Source organism: Xiphias gladius, chromosome 21 (assembly GCF_016859285.1).
Source record: "Xiphias gladius isolate SHS-SW01 ecotype Sanya breed wild chromosome 21, ASM1685928v1, whole genome shotgun sequence".
NCBI lineage: Eukaryota > Metazoa > Chordata > Actinopteri > Istiophoriformes > Xiphiidae > Xiphias > Xiphias gladius.
Genome location: NC_053420.1, coordinates 21,132,783 through 21,159,229, shown reverse-complemented (window position 1 = coordinate 21,159,229; position 26,447 = coordinate 21,132,783). Strand labels below are relative to the sequence as shown.

The following is a 26,447-nucleotide window of genomic DNA, read 5'->3' as shown; positions in this document are numbered from 1 at the left end:
AACCCTTTTACACTATTTTTAATACACCTGGGATACTTATTGTTATTCCATATTTATTCTATTATTGTTTTAACTGTTTTTATTTATACCTAGTTATGTTGTACAACCGCATATTTTACTTCTGGCTACCTGCACTAGACATTTATTTTTTTTAACTCATCTCAGGGTTGCATGACTCACAGGGACTGTTTTTTTATAAATGTTACTATGCGTATATATAATGCCTTGTTTCATGTGTATAGTTCTTTGTTTAATGTTTTGTACCTTGGTCCCGGAGAAACGATCTCTCATTCTGCCTTGTACAGAGATGTATGGTAAAATGACAATAAACTTGATTTGATTTGATTTTGTAGATACTGTATGGACATCCTGCAGCTCTTGATTTCATGAGCCTTGAGGTAAGGTATATTACTACAGAGGGCATGAAACCCATCACATCTCACATTGGGGTTAAATTTCCTGGACTGACCTGCTGAGAGGTTTGCATGGGAGGCGCTGCCTGGCTCATAGCGGTGGTATTTCCTGCGGGCCTTGTTTGGGGCCCGAACAGAGCTGTTGTGTCGCTGGCATTTCTTCACTGTCCAGGGGCGAGACTTCCTTTCACCCTCCACTAATGCTTCGCTCCCACTCATTTTCTTCAGGAAGCGTTTCTCCACGTATTTTGACTTGATCCAGGCTTCCTTCTCCTGCCTGTAGGGAGATGATCACAAACTGGCAATTTTACATACAGATAATTAGGTGTAGCCTGGACTGAGTAGTGCAGTCAAATATGATGGGTAACACTGAGAGCCAGACGCTACCTGACATCATACAGGTATCAGTGAAGACACTTCTTTTAACCTAAGTATCGTCAGAGTGGCGTTAAACCTATGGCCAGAGGTATCTAACAATGGGATATACGGTAGAAATTTTTTCGTCTCCAAATGCTCGCCTTGGAGTAAAAGACTGACCTTGAACTGGAGGGTCCAGGTTTCTTTGCTCCTAGTTCCTCACAGCCTCCCTCGTAAATTTGGTTAATCACAGTGTTCCCCAATTCACACATCAACTAAATGCGAAAGATGGAGGAAAGAGGACAAAGAAGAGAGAAAGTGACAGACAGGAAAAGGATTTAAAAGAGTAGTTCAAATTGTTTCAGCAATGCACTAAAAGAATTATAAATGCAACTCTAATGGGAAAAAGGCACAGCACAGTAAGAAAAAGCTGTAGGCAAATGTGCTGGAGAGCCACACCTTGAGTAACTCTGGCTCCCATGAGTCTAACGTCAGTGAACGCACTTTAGAGCAATGAACGCCTAAACTCCTGAAAGAAACGAGAGGACAAAGAGAGAAAAGATTAAATAAAGCAAGTGAAGTGTGAGAACTTTACATCTTACTACAAGATTTCACTCGCTGCTTGCAAGAACACTACTACTCACTACTTTTATTACAACTACCTGATTTGGAAGACATCAGAATCTAGAGTCGGACTTTTCAGTTTCTCTACACTCTGGAGACTCTAAAAATCTCTAAAGTTTAGCTAAAAACAATACTGTTTTATTACTTAAACACCCACGCCGGTGACTTTAAACTCAGTTTGCACTCCTGCAGATTATTGCCCCTTTTTTCTCGATTCTTTTCATAACAGTTTCACACACACCCATATTTCCATTACATCTATTAATGATAATGTTAGTGTGCCTTATATATCGCCAACAGGACTTTGATTGATGACTGATGATGTAATGGAAAGTGAAACTGTGCCAGTGAGCTCTAAAACACTGACATGCCCTTGGTGTTGTTGTTGCTGTTTTAATAACCTTATCTAAAAGATGTTTTTAGCTGGCTTAATTGTTGTAAATTGTAATTTCACACTGATGAAACCAGTTCATAAGTTTAAAAATATGCTTATGAATTGTACATCAGCTCACCTGCTGTCGGTCCTATCTCATCCTCTCTAAACAAACTCTCTCTTAGTGTTAGTGCAGTTACCTGTGGATCCCTGAGCACTCGATGCAGAGCAGCACTCCAAGGTTGATGGAAGCCCAGCATGGAGCCGTTTGGCCGCAGTCACAGCACAGCTCGTTGCCTGGCAGGATCTGTACCCTCTGGAGGAGGCTTTCTCCCCCCCCCCTCATTCCTTTATCAGCCCTCTCCCCCCTCTCTCTGGGCTCGCTGGCAGAGTCGATGCTGCTCGTGGAGGGCGAGGCTGTCCGATCCAACCGCTACACAGACAGTGGGGACAGGTCAGTGACAGACACTGTGTCTGTTTCCAAGGACCATTTTGTAATGAAAAGAAATGGCACGTGTGTTACAGTATCATGCAACCTTTCCTGTAAGTGTACACACGTGTGCTGACATACCTCAATGTAATAATTATCGCCGATGTCTTTGTAAGCAGAGGCAATGCTTGCCTGGACTGCCTGGATCCAAGCCTGCCGTAGCTTCTCAGACTCAGCCTGCAGCATACAGCTCCTACAGGTTTACAGAAGCCAGTTCTAAAATGTCATGTCTAATGTAATAAATCTGCATGTTATTCAGCTGTTTAGTTTATTCAGGATGACATCGCCAGTAATGTAAGTGAAGTGAAAATCTGAAAAGATTCCAGACATTCCACTGATTCCCCACATGAATAATAACAGTAGAGCAGTAAAAACCCTATTGTCCAGACACAGAGTCAACCAGCTGCTTTAACCATGAGAGCTGTGACCACATGCAGAGAAGAGATGATTATGCTGGTAGTTTACATGGCTGGAAGCAGAGAGATTTGAAACCTGCGTTATGGTTTTCTTTTAGGAAAACATTTGGACTAGATTTCCTGTGGGTTGGGTGCAGCAGTGGAGAAATCCAGTAACTGTGTCATAGTCAATAACTATTGAATCTTTAAATTGTTTTATCTGTTTAAGTATACATCCAAAACTTATTTTTTCAACGGTACAAACAGTTGTACTGAGACTGTTAAAAACACCTTGGTGTGTAAAAATGAAGTTGATGTTCAATTGGAGACCTGTGTGTTTAAATTGTTTGTGCGTGTGTTGTCAACATTGCAGGAATGCCTTGAAAAGTGTGGAGAAAGCCTCCAGGAGATCGTCAACTTCCACATGGTAAGACAGTTTTTACACACACACACACACACACACACACACACACACACACACACACACACACACACACACACACACACACACACACACACACACACACAGAGACAGACACACACACGGACAGACACTTACTTGGTGGGTGAAACCACCTCAAAGCAGAATCTCCTCTCATTATCTTCACAAGGTTTGACTGAGCACAGCCTCAGGTCCTCCACCACCACTGTCAAAGAGTCCTGTCATTGGAATGTCATAACAGTGGGGAGTGTCAATGTTGCCCTTAATTGCTCTAGTTAATTAATAAATTAATAACTCTAAACTGTCAAACATTGCGATGCAGAAGTTTAATTTCAGTGACAAAAAAAAAATTCTACCATAAAAATCACAAAAATGTTATAATAATTTACATTTACAAAATCAAACTGTACCTTGAGTTTCTTTTGGTAGACCAGCTGGCTGTTTTGTATAGAAAACCACCGCCTGGATGTGGGAGAAGGTATGAAATTAGTTTCTGTAAGAGAGACATAGTCATTTAAATGTCTGCATACTGAAATCTGTTCTGCTCAGGAAAAAAGACTGTTCATCCCAGTGGTAATTAATAAATATATAGATATGTGTACTGACTGACTGTTCGAATAAGGCAAAGGCCAAAGGAACGCATTAAATTCTCCTCTTGAAGACCAAACTTCATGCAGGCCCTTGTCATTTGGGCTCTGAGAAATAGGCGTAAACTTTTAGTATAGTTACATAAAATTTAACAAACCAGTAATTTCCTAACAATACATGTCTTTTGATTGTTACAATACTCTATTCTTAACTGTTTTGCATGTCTACTGGTTCTCTTATTAGCTTTAATTAGATGTCACTATGCTCTCCAGCTTTCTTGTCCCTTCTCTTTTACCTGTTCCAAGTCTTGAAAGCGTTGCTGGCTCTCTTGAAGAGGTAGCCTTCCATGACCACACCGTTGGGTGCATCCACATTGAATTCCAACTTGGGGTCATCATAGGAAAAGTCCTGTAGGGAGAACAGGCGCATAAATGTTAAGGTCTGGCTTCCTTTCCACTGTATTATGTCATTTTCAGGGAGTGCCAAATGAACTGCCTAAAACCAGTGTATTGAAAAGGCCACATTTCCATGATTTAATTAGTTCCCGTGGATACCGTAGGTTCCCCTGCTTGAAAAAAAATAACACTTATGTCATCATGCAAAACAACAGGGCTCATCCTCGCAGCTCTATAAGCCACAGCCGGTGTCATGATGGCTCAGAGATGAACGGCCGTAATCAATCAACGTCATAAAGATCAGGTTAAGGTGATGCTGTGAAGTTGTATTAGTCCACTGGAACACAACAAGAGGAAACACAGTTAGGGCCTTATCAGCACCACTTGCAGTAGCTGTGCTGACACGATGCGACTGCCAACCAATTCTGTCATGCGTACCTTATGTCATGCATATCGTCAAGGCTGAGGTTTGGTTTCATTTATGTTAAGGAGGCCTTTGGTTTGGGGTGAGGCAATACTGGGCACATGCAAGCTGCTCATAAGGCGCGCACACACACACACACACACACACACACACACACACACACACACACACACACACACACACACACACACATAAAATGTTCTTATTTAATATTACTAGAAAAATCTACTCAAATTGATCATTTTGGCTGCTTCGTGTAGATCAGTGTGGATGCAGAGTAGCAACCTGAGGTATTGAGATACTAGAAAAGTACTAAATAACCATATTGGTCATAAGCAGCATCCTGTGTGTAATCTTTACAGGATTTTGTGAAAACATACAGGCTATGTCAGGCAAAGACATTGTGGGATGTGACACAGCAGTCTGTCTCCTAGCTGGCTACTGAGACCTTTAAAGCTTGAGGTGTTTCCAGCAGATCCAAAGGGAACACTTATTTACAAGCACCAGAGCTGTCTCTTACATTCTGAAACAGGCCAATACAGAGAAAGAGCTCATTTTCATCGACTTTGTGGAGAAGAAGACAGAAAGACAGAAAGAGAAGACTTTGCCTACCCAAACTCTGTCTTTACACACTGATTAAACAGAGCAACATCAACATATATGGAGACACAACACTATTTGTATCTCTCCTCCTCACACATCAACCTCATAATTTCACCATGGTGTGTCCATGTAATTCCTGTATTTGAACTTCTGTATTGAATGTAGTCCAATTATTATTATTATTATTATTAATTATTATTAGTATATAACATTATATAATTATATTGTATATTATTATATAATTAATTTATTATTATATGAGAGGCACCAGTGTCAAATGAAAGTGTTCATGAGAACTGGCTCCAGGCCGGAGAGAACAGAGCAGAAAGCAGAAGAATTAAGGTTTCTCACCAGTGTATAATCCAGTCTGCCAAATATCTTCATCTTTACCACACTGGCATCCAACAGCATTTCGAGTTCAACAGTAACAGACTAAAAAACTTCATAATAAATAAATTTACTAATGCATTATAGCATCTCTAATGTGCCACAGGTCAATAACTGGAAGCCGCTGACAAACCGGGAGAAACACTCGCGCATCCCACGCGAGTGCAGATGAGAGACAGACAGCCCACAGCAGCCCTCTCGCGCCGCTCCCTCACTCCGGGCCACCTGCCGACTGCTCTGGCCGTGTGGATCTGGCGCGAGCGCTCATTATCATACAGCTGTCTGTCACAGAGTCCTCGTGCCCCACTGACCCCGTCGCGGCTGCCGCAGATCAACCATTTCATTCTGCAGCGAGGGAGGCCTGCGTGTGCGGCCGTGCCGTGCCGTGCCCCCTCCTCCCGCCCCACACTAACAACCGCAGCTATTCTCAAGCCCGGGGTTTCATCCGCAGTTTTTGCAGGAGTCAGCTTTCCATCTGTCTGCGGCTCCGAGCACCATTCGTGCTTAATCAAGCGGACATTATTGCTCCCCAAACACCAGCCCAGAGCCCCTTCTTCCCACCTTAAATCAGCCAGGACGGTGGAAGAATGCAGCGCACAAGTGTCCAAAGGCACAGGCGCCCGCAAAAGAACGTCCTTTATCCAAACTAGGTTACAGAAACATACATTCATATTGCAGATTTTATAATTGTTAGATATGTCAAAAAACCTGTGAGGCTGTATCGGAGAAGCTGATTCAGTGATATTGTAATTTTTGAGGTGCTTACACCCAATGATGAAAAAATCATGAAAAATCAGTTAAATCCCCAGAACTCACTGAAAGTGATAGAACGTAGACATTATTGCATAGTTTATATAAATCTGGTTTTGAGAAATGTGACAAATGCTTTCCCCTTTACCAAGGTGTTCTTACAGTGTTATGCTAGTTTTCTTCATGTTTTTCTCTCTCGCTCTGTTTACCTCTCTCTGGCTTCAAACGTTGTACAAACAAAAACTGTAACAATGGGGGGGGCAATCTCAGATTTACCAAAAACAGAGGCAGTATGGGTGAGGTAAGGCCTCGATCCATCCATTTTCATCACTTTCATAGCAAGAGATCCTCACACCGGTTTTTATATCTATTAAAGGATTAACATATCTATTGTTGAAAAAGTCTTATCATACGGTACCTCGTACTTTCTTATTTCTCTGTTCTGGTATCCATCTCCTGGCACTGAAAAATAACTTGTCCAAATTAGCATCAAATTTATCCTGCACCACGACATTTGAATATGGAGGGAGTCTGAAAAAAGAAAATCTGAAATGGCTCATGGCAACATCTTGATGTGTGTGCCTTTTTCTGTCATCAGGTTTTTTCTTTCAGATTTTTGAATGTATTATCACTGATTGGCTTTGATAACCGTCTAACTATCTGATCTGTGCGTCTAGTTTCACAGGATCACCAGCTCCGACTTTCTGCGGAAAATGCTTTCTCTCATAGGCCCAGTGCTTTTTCAGTCAGTTTTATCCAAAATTTTAAACTGTGATGTTATAACAAACAACCATTCTCAAAATGCATACAAAGATGGTGTGAAAGAAGCTAAAGTGATATTATGGGAAATAGAGTTTTCAATTCTTAATCACAAATAGCACTGTCACATTAAGCTCATTTTGATCACAAAAAATGATTAGCTTATTAGTCAAATCTCCATTCAGTGGCCCCGTTCTGCTCACTACAGAGAACCCACATACTGACAACTGAGCAAATATAAACAGATTTCATTCTTGAAATCAGGGACATTTATTCTATAATGAGAGAGGTACAACGTGTGAGTGGAGAAAAACAGAAAAAGAAAAGAAAACGAGAGCTCTAGAACAAGAGAACAAAGTCAACATCGACCTAGAGAAAAAAATTAGCTCACAGGGTTTGTAAAATGAAAGTAGATTAAGATGAGTAAAAGATGCACAGTGGAGAAATGTGTCACACATCACGTTGACTGATGGAAAATCCAAGACTTATTGGAAATTAAAGTCATGAAACACCAGCTTACGTGAAGCAAAGATCCAAGGATAAGGTTACACAATAGGGAAAAAAAAAATTATCCACTGTGTGCAAACAACATTACACAGGCTTGCTCACACAAGCACAAACAGATGACACACAGAAGTTAACTGGAATCCAAGTTATCATACAATAAACTGAAACTAACTGATAATGGTTTCTTTGTTGTTTCCTGTGATGCTTCCAGTTAAAGCAGTTGGACACTGAAATACACACGTCTCAAGTACAGAGTCATGTGTTAAAGGATTAAGGGATCATTCTGTACACATGGAAACACACACTGTCTGCAGTACAACTCCAAACAGCCTACTAATTTCGTACACCGGTGCCAGCATGTGATGGCCATAAAACTGCAGTCACTCAATCTGTTCTACATTGCTCAATAACTACCACACACAAACACACACCCACACACAAAAACAAACACAAACACACACCCACACACAAACACACACATAAGCACACACACAAACAAACACACAAACACAAACACACACACACACACACACACACACAGGGACCAAGACATCTGCTGGCCACATTATGAGCAAGTTTGTTGTTAAACAGGAATGTTCAGACCTGGAAATGTTGATGTTCACGATTGCAGTCAGATAATTGTCATATGAAGTTATCAACCCACAAAAATAGGTCAAAAGTGAAGCATGCATTTACTTGTAAGTTAGAAAACATTTAAAATGGGTTTAAAATGTAAGGTGTTGTGATTTTTTTACTGGCTACGTGGTTGAAAAAAAAGGTTCTTCATTTACGGACATTGTGATATAGGTTAATAACAGAGCTCAAATATAGCATCTGACTATCTAATCTTCTTATAGAAATCCAGCACTAATGCCAGTGGAGGGCAGGTAAAAACATGGACAGGAAGTGGTAAACCCGGCTGCCATATTTTCCCTAAACCACCAAACAATGCATCGCTCAACCAACCATTTCAAAACAGCCAAATGTCTTTCAGATAGAAATAAAATAATAAACTCACCTGCATCAGAGTCTGGTGGTGAAAGAATTTGGTCATGCAAGGGCACAGTGAAGAGAAAGAGAGAAGTTTATTAATAAAAGAACAATGTTGTATGAATTGCACTACATTAAACTAAATATGTATCAATGAGAGACATCATGTCCTAATCACTGTCAATGTCAAGAAGATCTTTACACATTCAGGAGGTGTTAATTGGCTTGCTAGTTCAGAGGGCTCCTGAAACACACAAGGCCTCCAGGAAGCTGTTGGGTTTTTTTTTTTTAAAAATCTCATTAAAAGGAGGAGGGAGTGTTGCTGGAAAGCAATTAGGTCAAAGTTGTGCAATGCATCTGGCAGAATGCCTACAATTGACAACCTAAATCAGTCGGAGGGCTGACCCTAGTCAGGCAGAAAAACAGACATGTTTTTGGCATCTCTTCAGGTAACAGATGGATGATTTTTGTGCATTTGTGCATGAGGGTTTGAAAAAATTGTTTCCGTTTGGCTAAGTGACTTATAAAACAACTAGAAAATGCACTCAGTAGACCACAGATCTCCGCACAGGCCAATGTCAAACAACATACAACAGAACAGTAGGAAAATTTCAAATTCATAGTAAGTGATCTGGATCAGCCACAAAGTTTAATGGCTTCCTCCCTGGCCCATGCTTCAGCCCTCCACCAAGTTCCGTCCAAATCGGTTAAGTAGTTATTATGTAACAAACAAACAAACCCAACCAACAAATAAACAGACAACGGCGATCACATAGCTTCCTTGGCAGAGGTAAATATACCAAACTGTCTTTGTCAGAATTGATTTCATACTTTAAATCCTTCATTTGAGCCTGAAGAAAAAAAAAAACTACATTCAACGCTCATAAACCTGCTGTAGTTATTTTGGAAGCTAACGATCCACCATGACACTTACTCTTGATGTTTCAAATTCCAAGATGGTAAACACGATAATACAGAAAATACTTATTATGAAAAGGGAAAAGAATATTTATCTGGGAAAAAAAGATATATGCAGTGGCTTTAAAAAGAATAAGCCCTTATTACCACTGATTCAAGCTTTACACTAAGCTGAATAAATGTAGAAGAAACGCTGACAGAGCTCAAAACATTCTTGTCTAAAGGTCTGACAAACCAATAACTGCTTGTTTTAGTTTGTAATGGTATTCAGCTGACTTTTCTTCATGAAAAAATTGTTTGCCACAAAAGTCAAGTTTTGAAAAAAACATAGTAACGTCAATGTAATACAAAATAATTTCTCATCTCCACATCACTGTATGTATTTTAATACTAAGGGGATATTTTTCAGTATTTTGTTGTCTAGTTTCTTAACTTTAACATCAGCAGTAGAGCGAGAGTTTCATCTAAATGTGCAGGAAATGAAAAGTTCCAAGTTATACATGTGAAGGAGAAGCTGCACTAGTTTTCACTGAACAGAAGAAGATAAAGAGGAAGACAGGAATTTGTGCTGTTGCCTCACTCTCTGCTGGATGAGGGCGTGTTTGTGCTCCATCTCCCGCTTCTCCACGGCCGAGTCAATGACCAGCTGATCCAGCTGCACAGACCGGAAGACGGCAGAGTCAGTGAGACAAGTGAATTAAACTGCATAATGAAACAACAGAACATATTTTAACTGACATTAATTGAATGTGTAGATGCGTTTGTTTTATTGTACTTAGGTGTACCTATTGTACCTGTGAAGCCTAAATGAAAAAAGTAAAAAAACCTACAATTCCAGCTAAGAATCCCACGTCAGGTTGAGTTACAGACAATACAAAACAAAGAGCACAATGGTTTGATTATCCCAGTGTAGTAAAACTAGTTTGTGTGAATATGTGTGTGTGTGTGTGTGTGTGTGTGCACATGTACTGTATTTTCTTGTCTGAGCATGCATGGTTCTCAGTGGTTTTCGGTTTGTTTCATCTAACCTGTGCAGCCAGTTTTTTCATAAAAGGGTCAATCTCATCCAAGATATTAAAGCCTTGTTGGAACAGAGTGTACTGGGCCCGCATAAAGGACAGCATCTGCAGCAGAAGCATTGAGAAAGTAAGGACTGAAACACAGCTGTGTTCATGACTCCACTCCAAAACACACACCACAGGGATATAGGTTTAACACACATATACAGAACAAAAATAATTATGTATAGATCTCAATGTGATATTAATAGAGACAAATCTGGGTTACTCACTGCATCCAGGATTTCAAACTTCTTCTTGGCCTGAAGAACATTAATCTGCCAAAAACAAACAGGAAAAGCAAAATGTAGATTGCATTAAGGTTGGATATTTGAGATTAACAGGAGGATGATATATGATTTAGTCAGGTAAAAAAAAAAAAAAAAAAAATCCAGTCTAAAGTGCTGCCGCAAGTTTCATTTGCGTTCAGCAGCTGTTGAATGTCAGTGCCGCCTGCTGGAAAACACTGCTAATACAGCTGGATATTGTGCCTGCGCCTGTGTGCAGCGCGTGTGGGCCCGTGTGTTTTTCACCTGTAGTACGTAGTCCAGCGCCAGGTGCCTGAAGGCTTTGCGACTGAGAATGAGGGCCTGTGTGGCCTCCTCTGCCTCATGGACCTTGTTCCTGGGTGCCTGGGCGTTCTTCACCTGGGCCAGCTCCATGTCCTCACGCACCCGGTCAAACTGCTTTTTGGTGTCCTTGAACTTACGCACATCCCTGGTTGAAGAGAAGAGAGACACGGACAAAGAGACAGTTTATGATCCTTGCACATGTATGACGATCGCAAGAGCATGTAGGTCTCTGTGAAGCATGCGATGGTAGGGTTTAAACCTCGTCAATGCATGATTCACGATATTACTCGGTATTTTCTGCATAAGCAAAAATGCTCCAAAGACCAATCAGGAGACTTTAAACAACACAACTGTAACTTTTCTAAATGTGGAGGTTTGCTATGAGTTAAACCTACAGACATCAGCCGTTTGTATACAACACATTGGGTGAACATTTACATTTAAGACATTTATCTTATAGATTTGATGTAGTGGTTTATTATCCTGCTCAAGGATTAAAGCAACCACAAATCGCCAAGACAAACCGTGAGACCTGCTGTGCCTAAGGTGTCCATTTTCATTTCTGGACCAGTCTTAAAAAGGTGTACACACTTGAACATGCATTAAGTCTTTCTTTTTGGCAGCAGGAGAAGGCTCCTCAATGAACTATTATTAACTGCGATGAGGTACTCACTCTTTAATGAAGGTGTGAAGCTGCTGCTTGATGGACCTCTGAGCCTGGTCAAACAAAATCTGTGGGTGGTGAAGGTGAGAGGGGTGGAAACACGGACATATCATAGGAGCAGTGCACAGCAGTTAAAATAATTGGCCGCAACTGTGAGGAGTCGATTAAATCCTCGTATCTGTAGATGCCACGTCTCAACCACAAGATGGCAGTATGGAGCCTTACACGTCGGGGTCGTGTCAGATTGTGCCAAGGGGGCAGAGAAGGGGCAAATGGAAGAGAGACGAGGACAGACACGCGCATGTGCGTGAAGTCAGCTGCTGCCTCAACAGCTCTTCAGCCTCACAGGATCCCGCATGTTAAGTGTGTAGGAATATGTACGTCTCACCGGTATATGCCCGTGTCCGGACACAGGGACACCTCGGCGAATGCCTCAACACACAAACACACCACACGCACGCACATAGAAATGCACTTGGAGTAGATTGTGACTGATTCATGACCACACACGCATACAAACAGTGTACGCAACAATCACTTTTGGCAGCCTGTGGTTTAAAGCTTCCCTAGCAATCCCTGGTTAATAAACGTACACACATTGAGGATTACAGTCTTAGTCTTTGCGTGCGCGCGCGTAGGCCTCCGTCCGCATCGTGTCCCTGCCGAGGCGGGTGACGTCACAGGCTCGTTCTCGTAGGTTTTCACGGATACAGCCTGTGATCACCATGGCAATACAGAGCACCCCCCCCCCCCCCGACTCCCCAATGACTGCAAATGTTGACTGAGCTTTAAAATGTGTTCTTAGATGGTGGCGATCAAGTGGTCAATTTGGAGTCAGACACTTTACCCCTTGACACCTGTGCACCTGCAGTCGCTTTCTACAAATCAGGTGTGTTCATTGTTGTGCAATATAATCTCAAAGTGAGGAAGCGAAAGTTGTAAAAAATCTGAGATTGAACCGTTCACAGCGCAGGCAACCCTGTGCTTGTATCAGTAGAGATCCACTTTTTCTCTCTTCGACTACATATTGCAGCCTCTGATAAAAGAAATATCTCCTTTCATTGATACCACTTCATCCTACAGCTTCGTAACTTCCTAATCATTACCAAATACTTTAAAAGGAATTTACGACTTTAGGTACACATAACCTAAATTCTTTTAGCCAGCTGTACATTCAAAAATGTCCAATTTCCCTATGTTCATTTCAACATATATGAAGAATAAAGTTCCCCATACTAAATGAAAGATGAATAAATATTTACTTGGTTTAAATTCTGGAAATCTGTTTTTTAACCTTGACATGACATCATATTTTTTTGTAAGTAACGCATTGAGTTTGCTTCTGTAATCAAGTTGATTATACACTATCTAACTATGCCAAATGAGTCTTGGGACCATAGACAATTTGTGCCGTGCAAAATGAAGGTTTGGTACTTTCCAGGGTGGTGTAACCTATCTGGCAGTTTCACAGAACAGAATTCAATCACAAGGAAAAAAAAAAAAAAATCTAAATCAGTTCAGTTCATTGTGTCCACATGTGCACTAACCCAAATGTTCCACCCAAACCTGCTCTGGATTAAAGTGCCCTGGGCATGACCCTACCTACAGTTCTGTATGTCTACACTCAATTCTCCAGCATTCTCTTGTCCGCAAAGATCCTCAACGTCTTGATGTCTGTTACTGTAGATATTAAACTCTCCTGTACTACATGAGAACTTAAAAAAAAAAAACAAGCAACAGCTAGTTGATTTTACAAGAAAAAGTCCCCTCGAGCAGCAAAAGTCGCACTATAGTTAAATGAAAAAGATCCAATCTAACAAAAATCTGTCCAAAATTCACAATTCACAGTATAATTCTGAATCTGCTCAGATTTATGGCAGGATTATGTCTGAAAGTAAACACCTTTGCCTATCGTGAGATTTACTGGGAGATTCTTCTTCCCATTTGAATGCCTTCTTTTTTATCTGATGAGAGCTGAGAAGGTGCAGAAATATGCATCAGTGGGTGGTCAAACAAAGACAGATTTCCTTTCCCTATGTCTTTCCCTCCCCTGCCTCCATCCCTCCATTCATACCGTCTTGCCAGACAAGCTATTAGTGTAATACCTAGGTGTTAGAGTGGAGGAGTGGGGTGCCTGTGGTTAACGGTAAGAGAGGGGGGAGCAGGAGAAGAGGGGGACATGGAGGATAGATGGAGAGGCGATGGAAGGGCAGAGTAAAAGAAACGGGTGGTGGCAAAACTCCAACACAGAAGATTCAATCAAACAAAGCCAAAGGCCGCACTGCCTGGAGTTTTTAAAGGATAGTGTGTCTGTGTGATAAGGCTGAAAGGCAAAACAACAGACATTCAACAAACATGTCAGTACAAATAATGGACAGAGGGGGAAAGACAACAAAGTGCCATCAGAGAAAAGTAGAGCAGAGAAGATTGTATTGGATTGATGTAGCTGATGGATCCTATCTAGTGTACAGTTTTGATTTGATTTAAAAAGCTCCAGGTTAAACAGGCTTGACCCTGGTGGAGTGAATCCGAGTCAGTGAAGAGGGGGCATGAATGAAAAATATGGGAGAAGAACAAGACAGATTAAAGAGGAAGAATGGAGGGATTAGGAGGATCAACTTCCGTTTTTGTTTTTGTTTTTTTTTAATCGCAGTGTTGTGCTTGCAGCTCTGTTTATCCAACTGGTAGGTTTTTACTTAGCAAACAGAGATTAAATGGCCTTCATCTCTTTGAGATTGATCAGTTTTCAGAAGGACTCACAAAGCACGAAGCCTCCATCCAAGACTTAGACAGTTGCGTGCAATAATTAAGCACATTGATTGCAAGTGATACAGTTAGTCAGCATTAATGCAACAAGGCAGTGCACAAAAAGGGGAAGATATGAGTCTCTGGTGAGGTCAGAGTACAAGACAGAGGTGAAAAGGGGAAGATAAAAGTTGGTGCTAAGCCACAGAACAACAGTCTACAGGACAGCAACATCAGCATAAGACAAAGTCTAACAGAAAGATGAGAAACAGTCTTACAACATTTTGTTGTCACATTTGCTGCATGGCTTCAAATCAATCAGTCCACTTCCTGGTCCAGACTGAGATAAGATACTATTAAATGGATTTGGGCTGCAGCTAAGGATTACTTTCATTCACTATAAGTCTGCTGATTATCTTCTTGATTCATCGTTAATTCTATAAAATGTCAGAAAATTTAAAAAAAAAAATTAAAATCTTAATATTTGAGAGGCTAAAAACAGGTTGTTTTTTTTTTTTTTTGGCATTTTTTGCTGACCGGATTTAATATCAAAGGGTCTCTGGTACGAAGTTAATGAGTCTGAGTACTAAAGTCGAGCTGTTATCTGGCAATATAATTTGAAGTATCCCCATCTGCCTGTTTGTCTTTGATCACCTTTTAAGAAATATAAGTCTTCATGTCAAACAGACAAGTATTCACTGAGTTATTTCAAAGCTTTAGCAGAAGATCATTTGTTATGAGACCAGAACGGTGGTCAGTTTGTGTAAGGGATCACTTTGTGTATTAGAGGCGTAAGGACATGAACAGTGAACATGTTTTTCCTTTAAAGCTGCAGATTCTTGACCGTTGTGTACTGCATCTGACTCTTCCTTTTCACATTCACTTACTTTCTCCTATTTATACTGTATCTCCCCCTACCCCAGAGCCCTTCTACTATCCTGCTCACTTCCCCTCTCTCCCTCACTTTCTCCTTCCTTTCTATCTTTTTTCTTTTACCGTTACAAATACTAATTTAACCTTATTGCTGATTTTGTTTACACACATAATCATGTACAGACATGGACATGCAAACACTTCAAAACATCACACACTCACATATCGCCTTGTCCTCATAATACAGTGCAATGAAAGTGTCTGATACATGTAACTGTAAATATTGATGACTTCCAAATTTTTAAAGTGTAATATCATAATATCTTTAAATGATTTGCCTTTAATCTTTCCAAACCTGTATCAGCATCTCAATAGATTAATTGAGTGGGAAAATTCTTCATCACGCTTAGTCATGGGGAAAAATCACTCTAGAGTCATGTGGATAAAACCTGTCAGTGTGTGTGTGTGTGTGTGTGTGTGTGTGAGAACGTTTGTGCATTATAGCTGCCGTACTCATCTAGTGAAGCATGTGTTTTAAATCAGACACACACATCTGCACTGGCTAGGGTGGACAGATTCACCGTCACAGAGTGAGGTCAGGTTTAAATTCTGTGTGTAAGTAAGTGTGTGTGTGTGTGTGTGTGTGTGTGTGTGTGTGTGTGTGTGTGTGTGTGTGTGTGTGTGTGTGTGTGTGTGTGTGTGTGTGTGTGTTGTGCAATACTGAGCTCCGGAGCGACTGAATGTCTGAAAGATGTTAACATGCCAAGAGGACCTGGGTGTGTCCGAACACCACTCTACCTCGACCTCTCGCCTGTGGCTAAAACTAGTGTGCGTGTGTGTGCGTGTGTGTGCGTGTTTGTGCGTAAAAACTGTCTTACCATGTGGTAGTTGACGATCTCCTGGAGGCTTTCTCCACACTTTTCAAGGCATTCCTGCAATGTTGACAACACACGCACAAACAATGTAAACACACTGGTCTCCATTTGAACATCAACTTCCTTTTTTACACACCAAGGTGTTTTTAACAGTCTCAGTACAACTGTTTGTACCGTTGAAAAAATATGTTTTGGATGTTTACTTAAACACATAAAACAATATAAAGATTCAATAGTTATTGACTATGACACAGTTACTGGATTTCTCCACTGCTGCACCCAACCCACAGGAAATCTAGTCCAAATGTTTTCCTAAAAGAAAACCATAAAGCAGGTTTCAAATCTCTCTGCTTCCAGCCATGTAAACTACCAGCATAATCATCTCTTCTCTGCATGTGGTCACAGCTCTCATGGTTAAAGCAGCTGGTTGACTCTGTGTCTGGACAATAGGGTTTTTACTGCTCTACTGTTATTATTCATGTGGGGAATCAGTGGAATGTACAAGTAAAGCTAGACGAGTGTTCATCCTCAAACATTCTTCAGTGGATGTACAGTTGGAGCTCAGTTTTGCAATATAATCACTTCCACTCACTGATATCATCTCCTCTTTCTTGCACTGCTGGGACAGGTCCTTGATGCCATTAACAAAGAGCTTGTTGGCGCTGACGTAGGTCCTGCCGGCCTCAATCATCCCACTGCACAGCTTCACCAGCTAGCGAGGGGAGGGGAGAGAGACACAAAAATCATCACTCTAAACACCCAACAGGACTGCCTATTTAAAGAGTCACATGTTTCACACAATGCGATGCAGGGATATTAATAGTCACAGTGATGACGTAAATCATGCAAAGCTTAAAAGAACAGTTAGTCACATGCAAAATCTGCGAGGACACGCATATTTAGAATAATCTTCATATCTGTACGCCATTGCAGGCGTGACTGAAGCTAGTGCGCCTGGTACCCAAAAGAGTACCGTGTATTCATTAAACATTTTAATACAAGTGAAAATTGAAAAAAGGCAAATATATAAGATGATCTGGGGCACATGGTCTTAAAATGTACTGTATGTATAGAATATAGACTGTGTGTTTATATTCCATCTTTTTGACAGCAGACCTAGAAAATTGACTATAGCTGTGTCTAAAATTAATCCCTCCATCACTCAATCCACACTCTGTACATAGTAAACACCCAATATTTTACTTTACTCAGACACTTTTGAATCCTCATTATTTTATAGCATCACTGACAGGTACAGGATCAAATTGATGGATGTGCAAGTTACACACAAAGGTAAAGCATCACACCATGTGATTTTTAGTGATTTTTTTGTTTTGTTGTGGGAATTTTAAAAGGGAAATATTGTATATTGCAGTGGTTCTCAAAGGGGGTGCCTGGGTTCCCTTTAAAGAATAGTTCCACATTTTTTATTCGCTTTCTGGTGGAGAGCCAGACGAGAGGATGGACACCACTCTTATACCTGTCCATTAATATAATGAGTAGTCTAACTCAGCATAGAGACTGGAAACAGGGGGAAACACCTCGGCAGGCTCTGTCTAACGGTCAACAAAATGGGCTTACCAGCACCCCCAAGGCTCAACAATTAACACGTTATAACAGGTTTACTTAATACGTACAAATTCAGAACTGTAAACAACTGTACTGTATAAAATGAACATTACCCCCTGCTTTAAAGAGGGTGATATCTGGGACTATTTTGGATTTTGTTACCTTTGGACAGAACAGGGCTAGCTGCTTCCCCCTGTTCCCAGTCTTTATGCTAAGATAAGCTAAGCAGCAGCTGACTGTGGCTTTATATTTAACGAACAGATATGGAAGTCGTATCAATCTTCTCATCCAACTCTCTGAAAGAAAGCAAATGGGTGGTATTTCCCAAGATGCTGATAATTCAGGAAGCCAAATAAAATGGCAGAAAGTACCTAACTGGATCGTAGTAGCTAAGACATACAGTAGGACATGGTTTCAGACACAGCCGTATGAGAGCAGAAACCTAACTGTAAACATGTACATTGCCAGGTGCAGACAGTTCACAGCAATGGCATGTACTCTTTTAAACACAGCCCAACCACATGAACTGGAAACCGCTGCACTTTCCCACTTTATGGGTAATATGATAAGCTACAGAGTGGTACATTGTCATTACCGCTGTACTGACGCAGCTGTGTGTACTGCAGAATCAGAACATGTGTGTGGGGTGTGTGTACGTGTGTGTGCGCTGTAAACCTTTAATTATCTCATTTGGTGCAGAAGTTCCCAAGGTTGTTGCTACGTGAGTGTGGTTTACTGGATGGTTCAAAGTAAGACCTTTATACTTAGAGATGAGAAGTTAGAGAGCGAGGACCGATCACTGCACAATCTGTGACAGCGTGACTAAAAGATGTGTGTGAGCTCGCTGAAATGAGCTGCTGGCTCAAAATGTGTGAGTTTGATCTGCAAAATGTACAGTTTGCACACTCTGTACGTATAGATGTAGTTAACTGATGCGCATCATACATGTTTCCCTTCACGTGGACGTGACTGAGATGGTGATGAATCCATATAAAACACAAGGCCGCACGATGCCTGCCCTGCTGCTGCTCCCAGCCTGGTCTGACAACATATCTGTCAACAAAGTGGCTGATATGGGGAATCTGATCTCATCATGTGCTATACTGAGCCCCCAGGGTCTGAACAAGGCCATTAGAGGCACAGTGTATGTGTCAGGATTTGTTGTTAAAAGGGGCTGGAACAACCACGGGGGTCCACCCAGACTGAAAATTCCACATCCTGTACCACATGACAGACCTCGCCATGTTAATTGACCAAAAAACGTTACAATGTAACACAGAGGTCCTGTTGTTAATGAGGTGTAGAATGGGCATTTTAAAATTTTGGCAAATTATGAATCAGTCCATATCAGCAAAGGTTTTGCTAGTTGTGGATTTACAGAGAAGAAATTGATTAACAAACAAAAAGCACTGTGCAACGATAATACTTCAGTTAAGTACTCTAGTAAGCTGCAAATTCTAGCTAGCAGGCATAGAAACCATTACAATGGACAGCACTGAATATTTCCGCACGGGATAGAACAGTCATTCTGACACTGCAGGCAGGTTCAGCTTTCATTATTCTCATCAACGTTCTGCTAAGAGCCTTCAATGCTGTTAGACCGTCCCTCAGGCAGCTTCAGAGCATCTTAACAGAAAAGTGTGAGGACCCCTGCCGAACAGAACAAATCACCCTGATGGAAACCTCTCTCCCCCGACCTGACCCGACCCGACCCGACCCGTCACAGTCATCTTTCACTGGTGCTCAAATGGAGCTCAGGGTTCAAAAGAGGGTCCTGACCTGTTGGGGGCAGAAATAATCTGTAGATGTGTGTGTGTGTGTGTGTGTGTGTGTGTGTGTGTGTGTGTGTGTGTGTGTGTGTATTTTCGTGTGTGACGGGGTGAGGGTACAGACATTTTTTTGAAGTGTCAAAGTATCGCATGCTGGATCGCTAATTTAAGAGTGGGGGCTGTAACTATGTGGACCTATTGATAAACCCTGCAACATCAAGAAAATGATGTTGCAGTCTCAACAGATTGTTCATCACTTTAACAACTCAGCTTTCTCTACAAGCTCCAGAGGATGGACTGTACACTTGTGAGTGACCTCAGATTGACCAACAGGAAGTCTCAAAAGACATCTATTATCTATTGTTGATGTATGCAAGTATGAAAGAGATAAAAATCTTAAAAAAAAAAACAAAAAAAAAAACAGCTGAGAGGGAGACAGAAGACAAAAAAGGATGCAGTCACTGCTTAACTATATCAACACTATCTCATCCTCTAAATGCTCTCTGACTTAGAGGTTTATTAGTTTATCTGAAGAGGTATTATCTCAGCTCACAGACTCCATCCATTAGCTTTAACCATCCATTCCTGCTGGTCCTCCACACCAGGGAGCCATATTTATACAGTAAGTAATAAGAACTGACAATAATGCAACTAAGAAATTTCTACACGTTGTTTTGGTTGCCTATCACCAGTTTCACTATTATTTTAGATTATTTTTTGAGGTGGATAATATTATTTCTTTAACCTTTTATCACCCACTATTGTTCTAGCACTACATGTAGAGCTTTGACAGACTGCTAGTTCAGTCAAAAAGTTACATCAATACGAACATGTTATATCTATCAATAAATAAGACACTTATCTTTTCTGTCATTGTGGTCACTTTAAAAAAAGAGCATCCTTTTTGTGAAAATAATCCAGGTGCGTTGCACTGCAGAGCAACTGAAACCTTAAAAATATGCTGTCTCCAGGGGGCTGGACATTAAAGTGCTAAATTTCTTCATTCTATATCTTGCAAACACATAAGATGAATGATAAGTTGTTGTTATATTGCATGGAGCAATCGTGGTCTGGTCTGGTCTGGTCTGGTGAAGCAGGTAAAACAAAGTCATCACATGCTCCGATAACAGAGGACTGCTCTGTGTGATGCAGAATATAAAGCGTAATCAGTGTTTGTTCAGTGGAGCTACTGCATAACAGCACCTGTGTGAGCGTGTTATCTAGCAGTGCATGAACCTATCAAATATAATATCCAATGTCTGAGGTGTATTCCTGGTTTAAATAGCCTTGACATTTAGATAAGTGGGAGTGAGAGGATGAGAGATACGACAATGAAAAGAGAAACACAATTACACAGAGAGTGAGACAGATAAATATGCAGACAGGTAGAGATACAGAGTGATCGATGTCACAATGTCTCAAAAAATTACTGTTTATAGACAACCTCATCATCTGAAATCTGTTGGCGTTTTTCATTCAAACAATGTCAATCAAATCCAAATAACCCTCTATTACTTATTCTCACAATGAGCACTACTCTGTCTACCTACTGTGCTTCACAGGCATTGGCATGATTTTCTCTAAAACATGATGGAAGATACACGGTGTAAAACCAGTTCTAAAACCGACAGGTACTGCACATGCAGTATGTTGCTCAGATATGATATGTAAATGAGCAGCACAGTCTGCAGCGTGGTTCATACCTTGTCAAGCTTTGCCTCGATCTCCACCACATCTGTCTCCACATCATCAATGCCAGCCCTGTAGAGAGAACACAAAGCCAAACAGTTCATCAGATCTGTTCCTCAGTAATGCCGGAACCTGTGCAAACTAGAAGGACTGCCATTTCTGAGTAGAAGAACCACAAATGAAGCTGTAAAACCATTACAGTCACAGTAAGAACAAAATTCAAATTCTTGTTTGGGAGAGAATCCATGATTATTGTTAAGCCACAATATAACATTGACTAATAACAAATAAATAGAAATTATAGCATTTAAGTTTAAAATGATTGTGTTGTGACATCTGAAAAAACAGAACAATAGGAATAAAAGGGAGGGGAAAGATGAAGGCATGACTGAAAGAAGACAATAATAGGACCAAACTGACAGTGTAAAGCCATATGAATACTTTTCGGTGTATTCAAAGACAAGTCACACCATCTCAGCATTTACATCATCTGTATTTTACCGGCAATGCAAATCAAGCTGCAATCAGTCACCACACATCACAGTCTCACAGAGTTGAACATTAATCCTGATGACTGGATCAAAGGCATCACTCTGGAAGATTAGTGGCCAGGGCCAAGCTGCAAAATCAATGAATGACATCATGCAGAGACATAGACTGGCACTCAAGTATCCATAAGATGAGCTGAAAAAAAGAGGCAGCGGCTACAGAGAAGGTTTTATATTAGATACCAGCAACTTAGCATTTAATAATAACAAAAATGCAATAACATACTACAGAATAGGTTTCATTTTATTTTTCAATTCAATGTGCACAATTTAATGTTTAATTATGAATATAATGGGACTTGGGCGAGAGGCCCCATCCTTCCCCCTGGGGTCTTCTTCCATTAGCATGCAAGTACACACACACACACACACACACACACACACACACACACGCACACACGCACACACGCACACACGCACATATTTACAGGGTCAGTTGTTATGGCAACTCCTCATATTTGGGGCACAGAGGTTGTACTTGGGATGTTACTAGGTCACAATGTATTTCTTATGTCTCTGAAACACGCACCTACAGTACATAAAAAAATATGCCACATTAGACTGGCTCTAATATCATTCTACAAAAGAAACGTAAGAAAACAAAACGCAGAATATCTCCTCAGACAAATAAACCTAAACAGTCTCAGGTTCTCAGAACAGGTGGAGCTTATTGAAGCAGCCTGATCGAGCCAAGAATCAGCGTCACACCCTGCATGTGCTGGAACATGTCGACCATAATCCCGAAAACTGTGGGAGATGATGATCTCATCATATAATCTCAACTCCACCCTCATCTTCAGCTCTTGAACACTGATCAAAACACCCTGACAGCTGATTTTATACATCATAGGAGTAAATTTAGTGCAGAGTTGGAGCAAGAACATTTGAACAATGAAGCTATGTAAATAGCTAAAATAATTCTATTTTATTTTCTAAAGGTCTTGACTTTCTGTTTCTGCTTTAAAGGGAGGTTCCGGGGGGGGGCTGGGACGTCAGCCAGCAGCTTTACCACCTGCTCCACAGAACAACATTCCCAGAATTCCTTTCTGCTCCTGAGCTTTTTTACAATGCTTGAAGAGGCTAATTCTTGACTTGCATCTGTCTTGCACTTGTCTTTTTCTCCTCTTATCCAGAACACATACTGTTTATAAAGACTGCACTTTTTTCTTGACCACAACACGACAGAGGGCTGATTTATATTGTTTCAAACGGAAAATGCGAGCTGGAGAACTGAGGTGACGGGAGCAAAGACATTTCATTAAGCTGACTGTTTAATTTGTAGCACTTGAGTATTGTTGCTGCAAACTCTTCCGGCATGCGGTCCGATCCATCAAACTTGCTTACAGTTTCTGCTCTTCTGCTGCAATTCGATTAAAAACAACACTGCACACACTCCACCCCACTCCCAAGCATTGAGTCAAATGCAACAGCATCATGTTCTCCATTAAGTCATCCTGAACCAAACACATTCAATCTAGGGGATAAGCTCATTACAAGCGTGTCATGTCTCGGGCGGCAGACAGAGCCAATAAACACTCACTGACATTTGAGGACAAGGATGACATTTCATACAGCAGCAGCCGATACTCTATTGATAAAGTTTTCAAGTTCAGTACACACTTCAGAAAATGACTGTGATACTTGTGCTTGTGTTGCTGGGTGGATGCATGTATTTTTCCAGCATTTCTGACATGAGAGTTTCCGTGTGTATGTCATTATGCACTGGGAATTAAAGTATGTGGAGCTTTGAAAAATCAATACACTAAGAAGGTTGCCAGCTCTGTCAAGGTTAAACACCAAAAACTAGAACCACAGAGGCATATGTTAGTGTTTGAGAGCATGTGTGAGCTTGACAATGTAAGTTTGCCCTTATTTGCCTCTTTCAATACCCCTGCAGAGTACAGTATCTCAGCTGTTAATGTGTTTCCTCTAACTGAGTGCACTAGAGAGTTATGGGATTAAAATGAAATGTAGTAAAATGGACTCCTGAGGTGGATTATGGATAATGCTGCAAGACACGACGGCTGCATGAAGATGCCAAAGCTGTGAGGACAGAGATGATATGTATGTGTGTGTTTCAAAGTTTGGGCTCAGTGACACCTGCTTCCTGTGTGTGGCCATTGTGTGTGTGTGTGTGTGTGTTTAAACAATTGACAAACACCCCAAAGCTGCTCTGAATGATGATGATGATGATGATGATGATGATGATGATGATGATGACGCAGGAGGGGGATGGGCTCATACTTGCTGCCAGTGGTAGCATACTGTACAGGGTCTGACATCATCAGTGAGGGGAGAGGGCAGCCTCACGTGCACTTGCTCCACGTGCACTCCCATCACCCCCATCAACCATCTACACTAGTACACGGAGTCTATTCTTGACTCCACGCTGTGTGTGTGTACTCTACTATGAAGCTTGCGTGGCTATCCTCTCAAATCTCATCACACGAGAGCAAAGTGCATGGGCACACTCACACATACTCACACGCACAAGGCAAGGCTTCCAGCCCAGAGACATATCTGAGCCCCCCCATGTCTTCCAGACTAGATGCGTCACATGGCATCACTTTCACATCAGCATCTCTTCAAAGACCAGAAAGACAGCGGCAGAGGGAACAACAAGTCCTCTGATACCAGACCAGCCCGGACCCAATGGCTAAAATACTCAAGACATTACCACAGATCTTCACTGGAAATGACATGATACGTGTCCGTTACACATAATGTGCCTTGAGTAAAACAAACATATCACTATGGAGAGTAAAATCCAAGATGTCAACCTGTTAAAAAAGGGGACCGGAAAAGCAGAGAAAAAGCTACGACTCAAAATTATCAGCTTTCAACCAAAACGGCAGCATCTCATCGAGTCCAATGGGACATTGATGCAAAGTGTGTGTGGGCACGTGTGTCCTGGATAAGTCTTAATTTAAGGTCAACCTGTTCTCTGGCGCTTCCTAATCTGAGCCACTGACCTAAAATGCACGTATGTGTGTGTATTTGTGCGACAGATGTGCAATTTTTTAAATTGAGTACAAGCATTCTGTACTTTACTAATGTATTACCAAGACTGTTTATCATCAGTCTCCTGCATATTTATTCTTATATTATTTGTAAGCTGACTCAGCAGTTAAGGCTATGATGAGCAATGACCTTGTTTTCTGCTGACATCAGGTGGATGGAAAGCAAATCGATTGTCTCGTGTAGTCTGACCACACACACAGACACACAGACACACACACAGACACACACACACACACACACACACACACACACAGATAATCCAAAATAAACAAATGAATAAGATGTAGGATATAACAGACTAAGAGTGCACACACACACACACACACACACACACACACACACACACACACACACACACACACACACACACACACACTCGCGTGCACATAGAGACAGACAAATGGAAATAAACAAATGAATTGGACATAGAATGTGACAGTCAAGAGACACACACACACTGACCCAGAAACCTACTAAATACATGGTTTCATCAGAAACTCTTAGCCAGCTAGGATACAAGCCAAAAGTGAGTATAAAACGTCCAGTCTGCCAAATTTAGCTCCATTCACACAAACAGGCACCTAACTTTTCGCTAAACAAAGAGAGTGAATAGGTCATAGGGCTCTTGCTGCTGTTGCTTGCTGACAGCTGGAACATTTATCTAAAACAACAGTTTCATGCCTTAAAGAAGGTTAACAGCAGCGGGTGGAAAACCGTAATGTTACTTGAAGGGATCATCATGCATGTTTTCCTGTAGTAATAACAGCTTAAGGTTTTCATATACGCATGCACGCGTGCCTAATTGTGCTCAGCCCTCACGGGCTCATAAGACACTAATTACCATGACATCACTGGGAACAGACATGTCAGTCAGGGCACATGTAGGAGCAGTGGGTCATATGAAGATATATGCAAATTTGTCAACTGTCACAGATTTTCCCATGTTATTTATAATGTGATAGCTATCCCTTTAATAGTTCTATCAGGCTGTAGTTGGCATTGTTGTATCAATACGCTATGGGCCGGGCTGCTTTAAGTCAACACTGGATTTTTATATAATTTTAACATCAATGTAATGAAGTATCTTTATTTGTCAGAAAATTACTTCACTGGATTAACCACATACAGACATTCCTGTCTGGCTTGTTTGCCAATCAACAGTTTCTTGCATCTTGATTGTTTTATTTGTTTTTTTTTTCAGAAAATCCACAAATTATCACAATAAAATTGCTTATACTGTGATACATGATTTTATCCATATTTCCCACCAAAAAGTATAAAAAGGGTTTGCACACCCAAAATCAATTAGACTGTGCCTTTTACTCAGTTTTTAATCCTAAAATTTAGTACAGGGTGATATAGATTTTCATGATCCCTATCACGCATATAGCATCATAAAACACATAAAACATTAAAACTTCCAAACTTCAGGCTCAACAGTGGCTGAAAAGGTCAAACTGTCTCCACCACCCTCCAAAACAACAGGTCAATTCCAGGTCAGTCTAGTTTTGGGTAAAAATGTAAACTTTGAAGAAAATAATTACAGGTGTTGTATCATCTCAATATTTGTTTTATATATTGAAGAGTACCCTAACACAAAAGTTAGAAATTTGAATAGTTGGCCCGCTCATGACTTATTGTAGTATTTA

The 26,447-nt window shown here is 40.9% G+C and overlaps 1 protein-coding gene across 5 annotated transcripts in view; it reads right to left on the bottom strand.

The window, feature by feature from the left end:
• Positions 1-26,447, bottom strand: part of LOC120807338 (arf-GAP with coiled-coil, ANK repeat and PH domain-containing protein 3-like) — a 60,102-nt gene that overhangs the window by 9,624 nt on the left and 24,031 nt on the right. For 4 of the 5 annotated variants that reach the window (XM_040159164.1, XM_040159166.1, XM_040159168.1 and 1 more), the window contains exons 2-18: positions 21,244-21,301; positions 16,795-16,914; positions 16,206-16,259; positions 11,719-11,777; positions 11,007-11,190; positions 10,707-10,751; positions 10,444-10,539; positions 9,996-10,070; positions 8,526-8,537; positions 3,978-4,090; positions 3,505-3,556; positions 3,212-3,312; positions 2,339-2,450; positions 1,968-2,200; positions 1,230-1,299; positions 951-1,045; positions 470-690 (exon numbers count right to left, since the gene is read on the bottom strand). In XM_040159164.1, the coding sequence (XP_040015098.1) occupies positions 470-690; positions 951-1,045; positions 1,230-1,299; positions 1,968-2,200; positions 2,339-2,450; positions 3,212-3,312; positions 3,505-3,556; positions 3,978-4,090; positions 8,526-8,537; positions 9,996-10,070; positions 10,444-10,539; positions 10,707-10,751; positions 11,007-11,190; positions 11,719-11,777; positions 16,206-16,259; positions 16,795-16,914; positions 21,244-21,301 (1,700 nt within the window). Of the gene's footprint in view, positions 1-469; positions 691-950; positions 1,046-1,229; positions 1,300-1,967; positions 2,201-2,338; positions 2,451-3,211; positions 3,313-3,504; positions 3,557-3,977; positions 4,091-8,525; positions 8,538-9,995; positions 10,071-10,443; positions 10,540-10,706; positions 10,752-11,006; positions 11,191-11,718; positions 11,778-12,302; positions 12,384-16,205; positions 16,260-16,794; positions 16,915-21,243; positions 21,302-26,447 lie in introns of those variants that run through there. The other variant, XM_040159169.1, reaches the window with a different exon arrangement.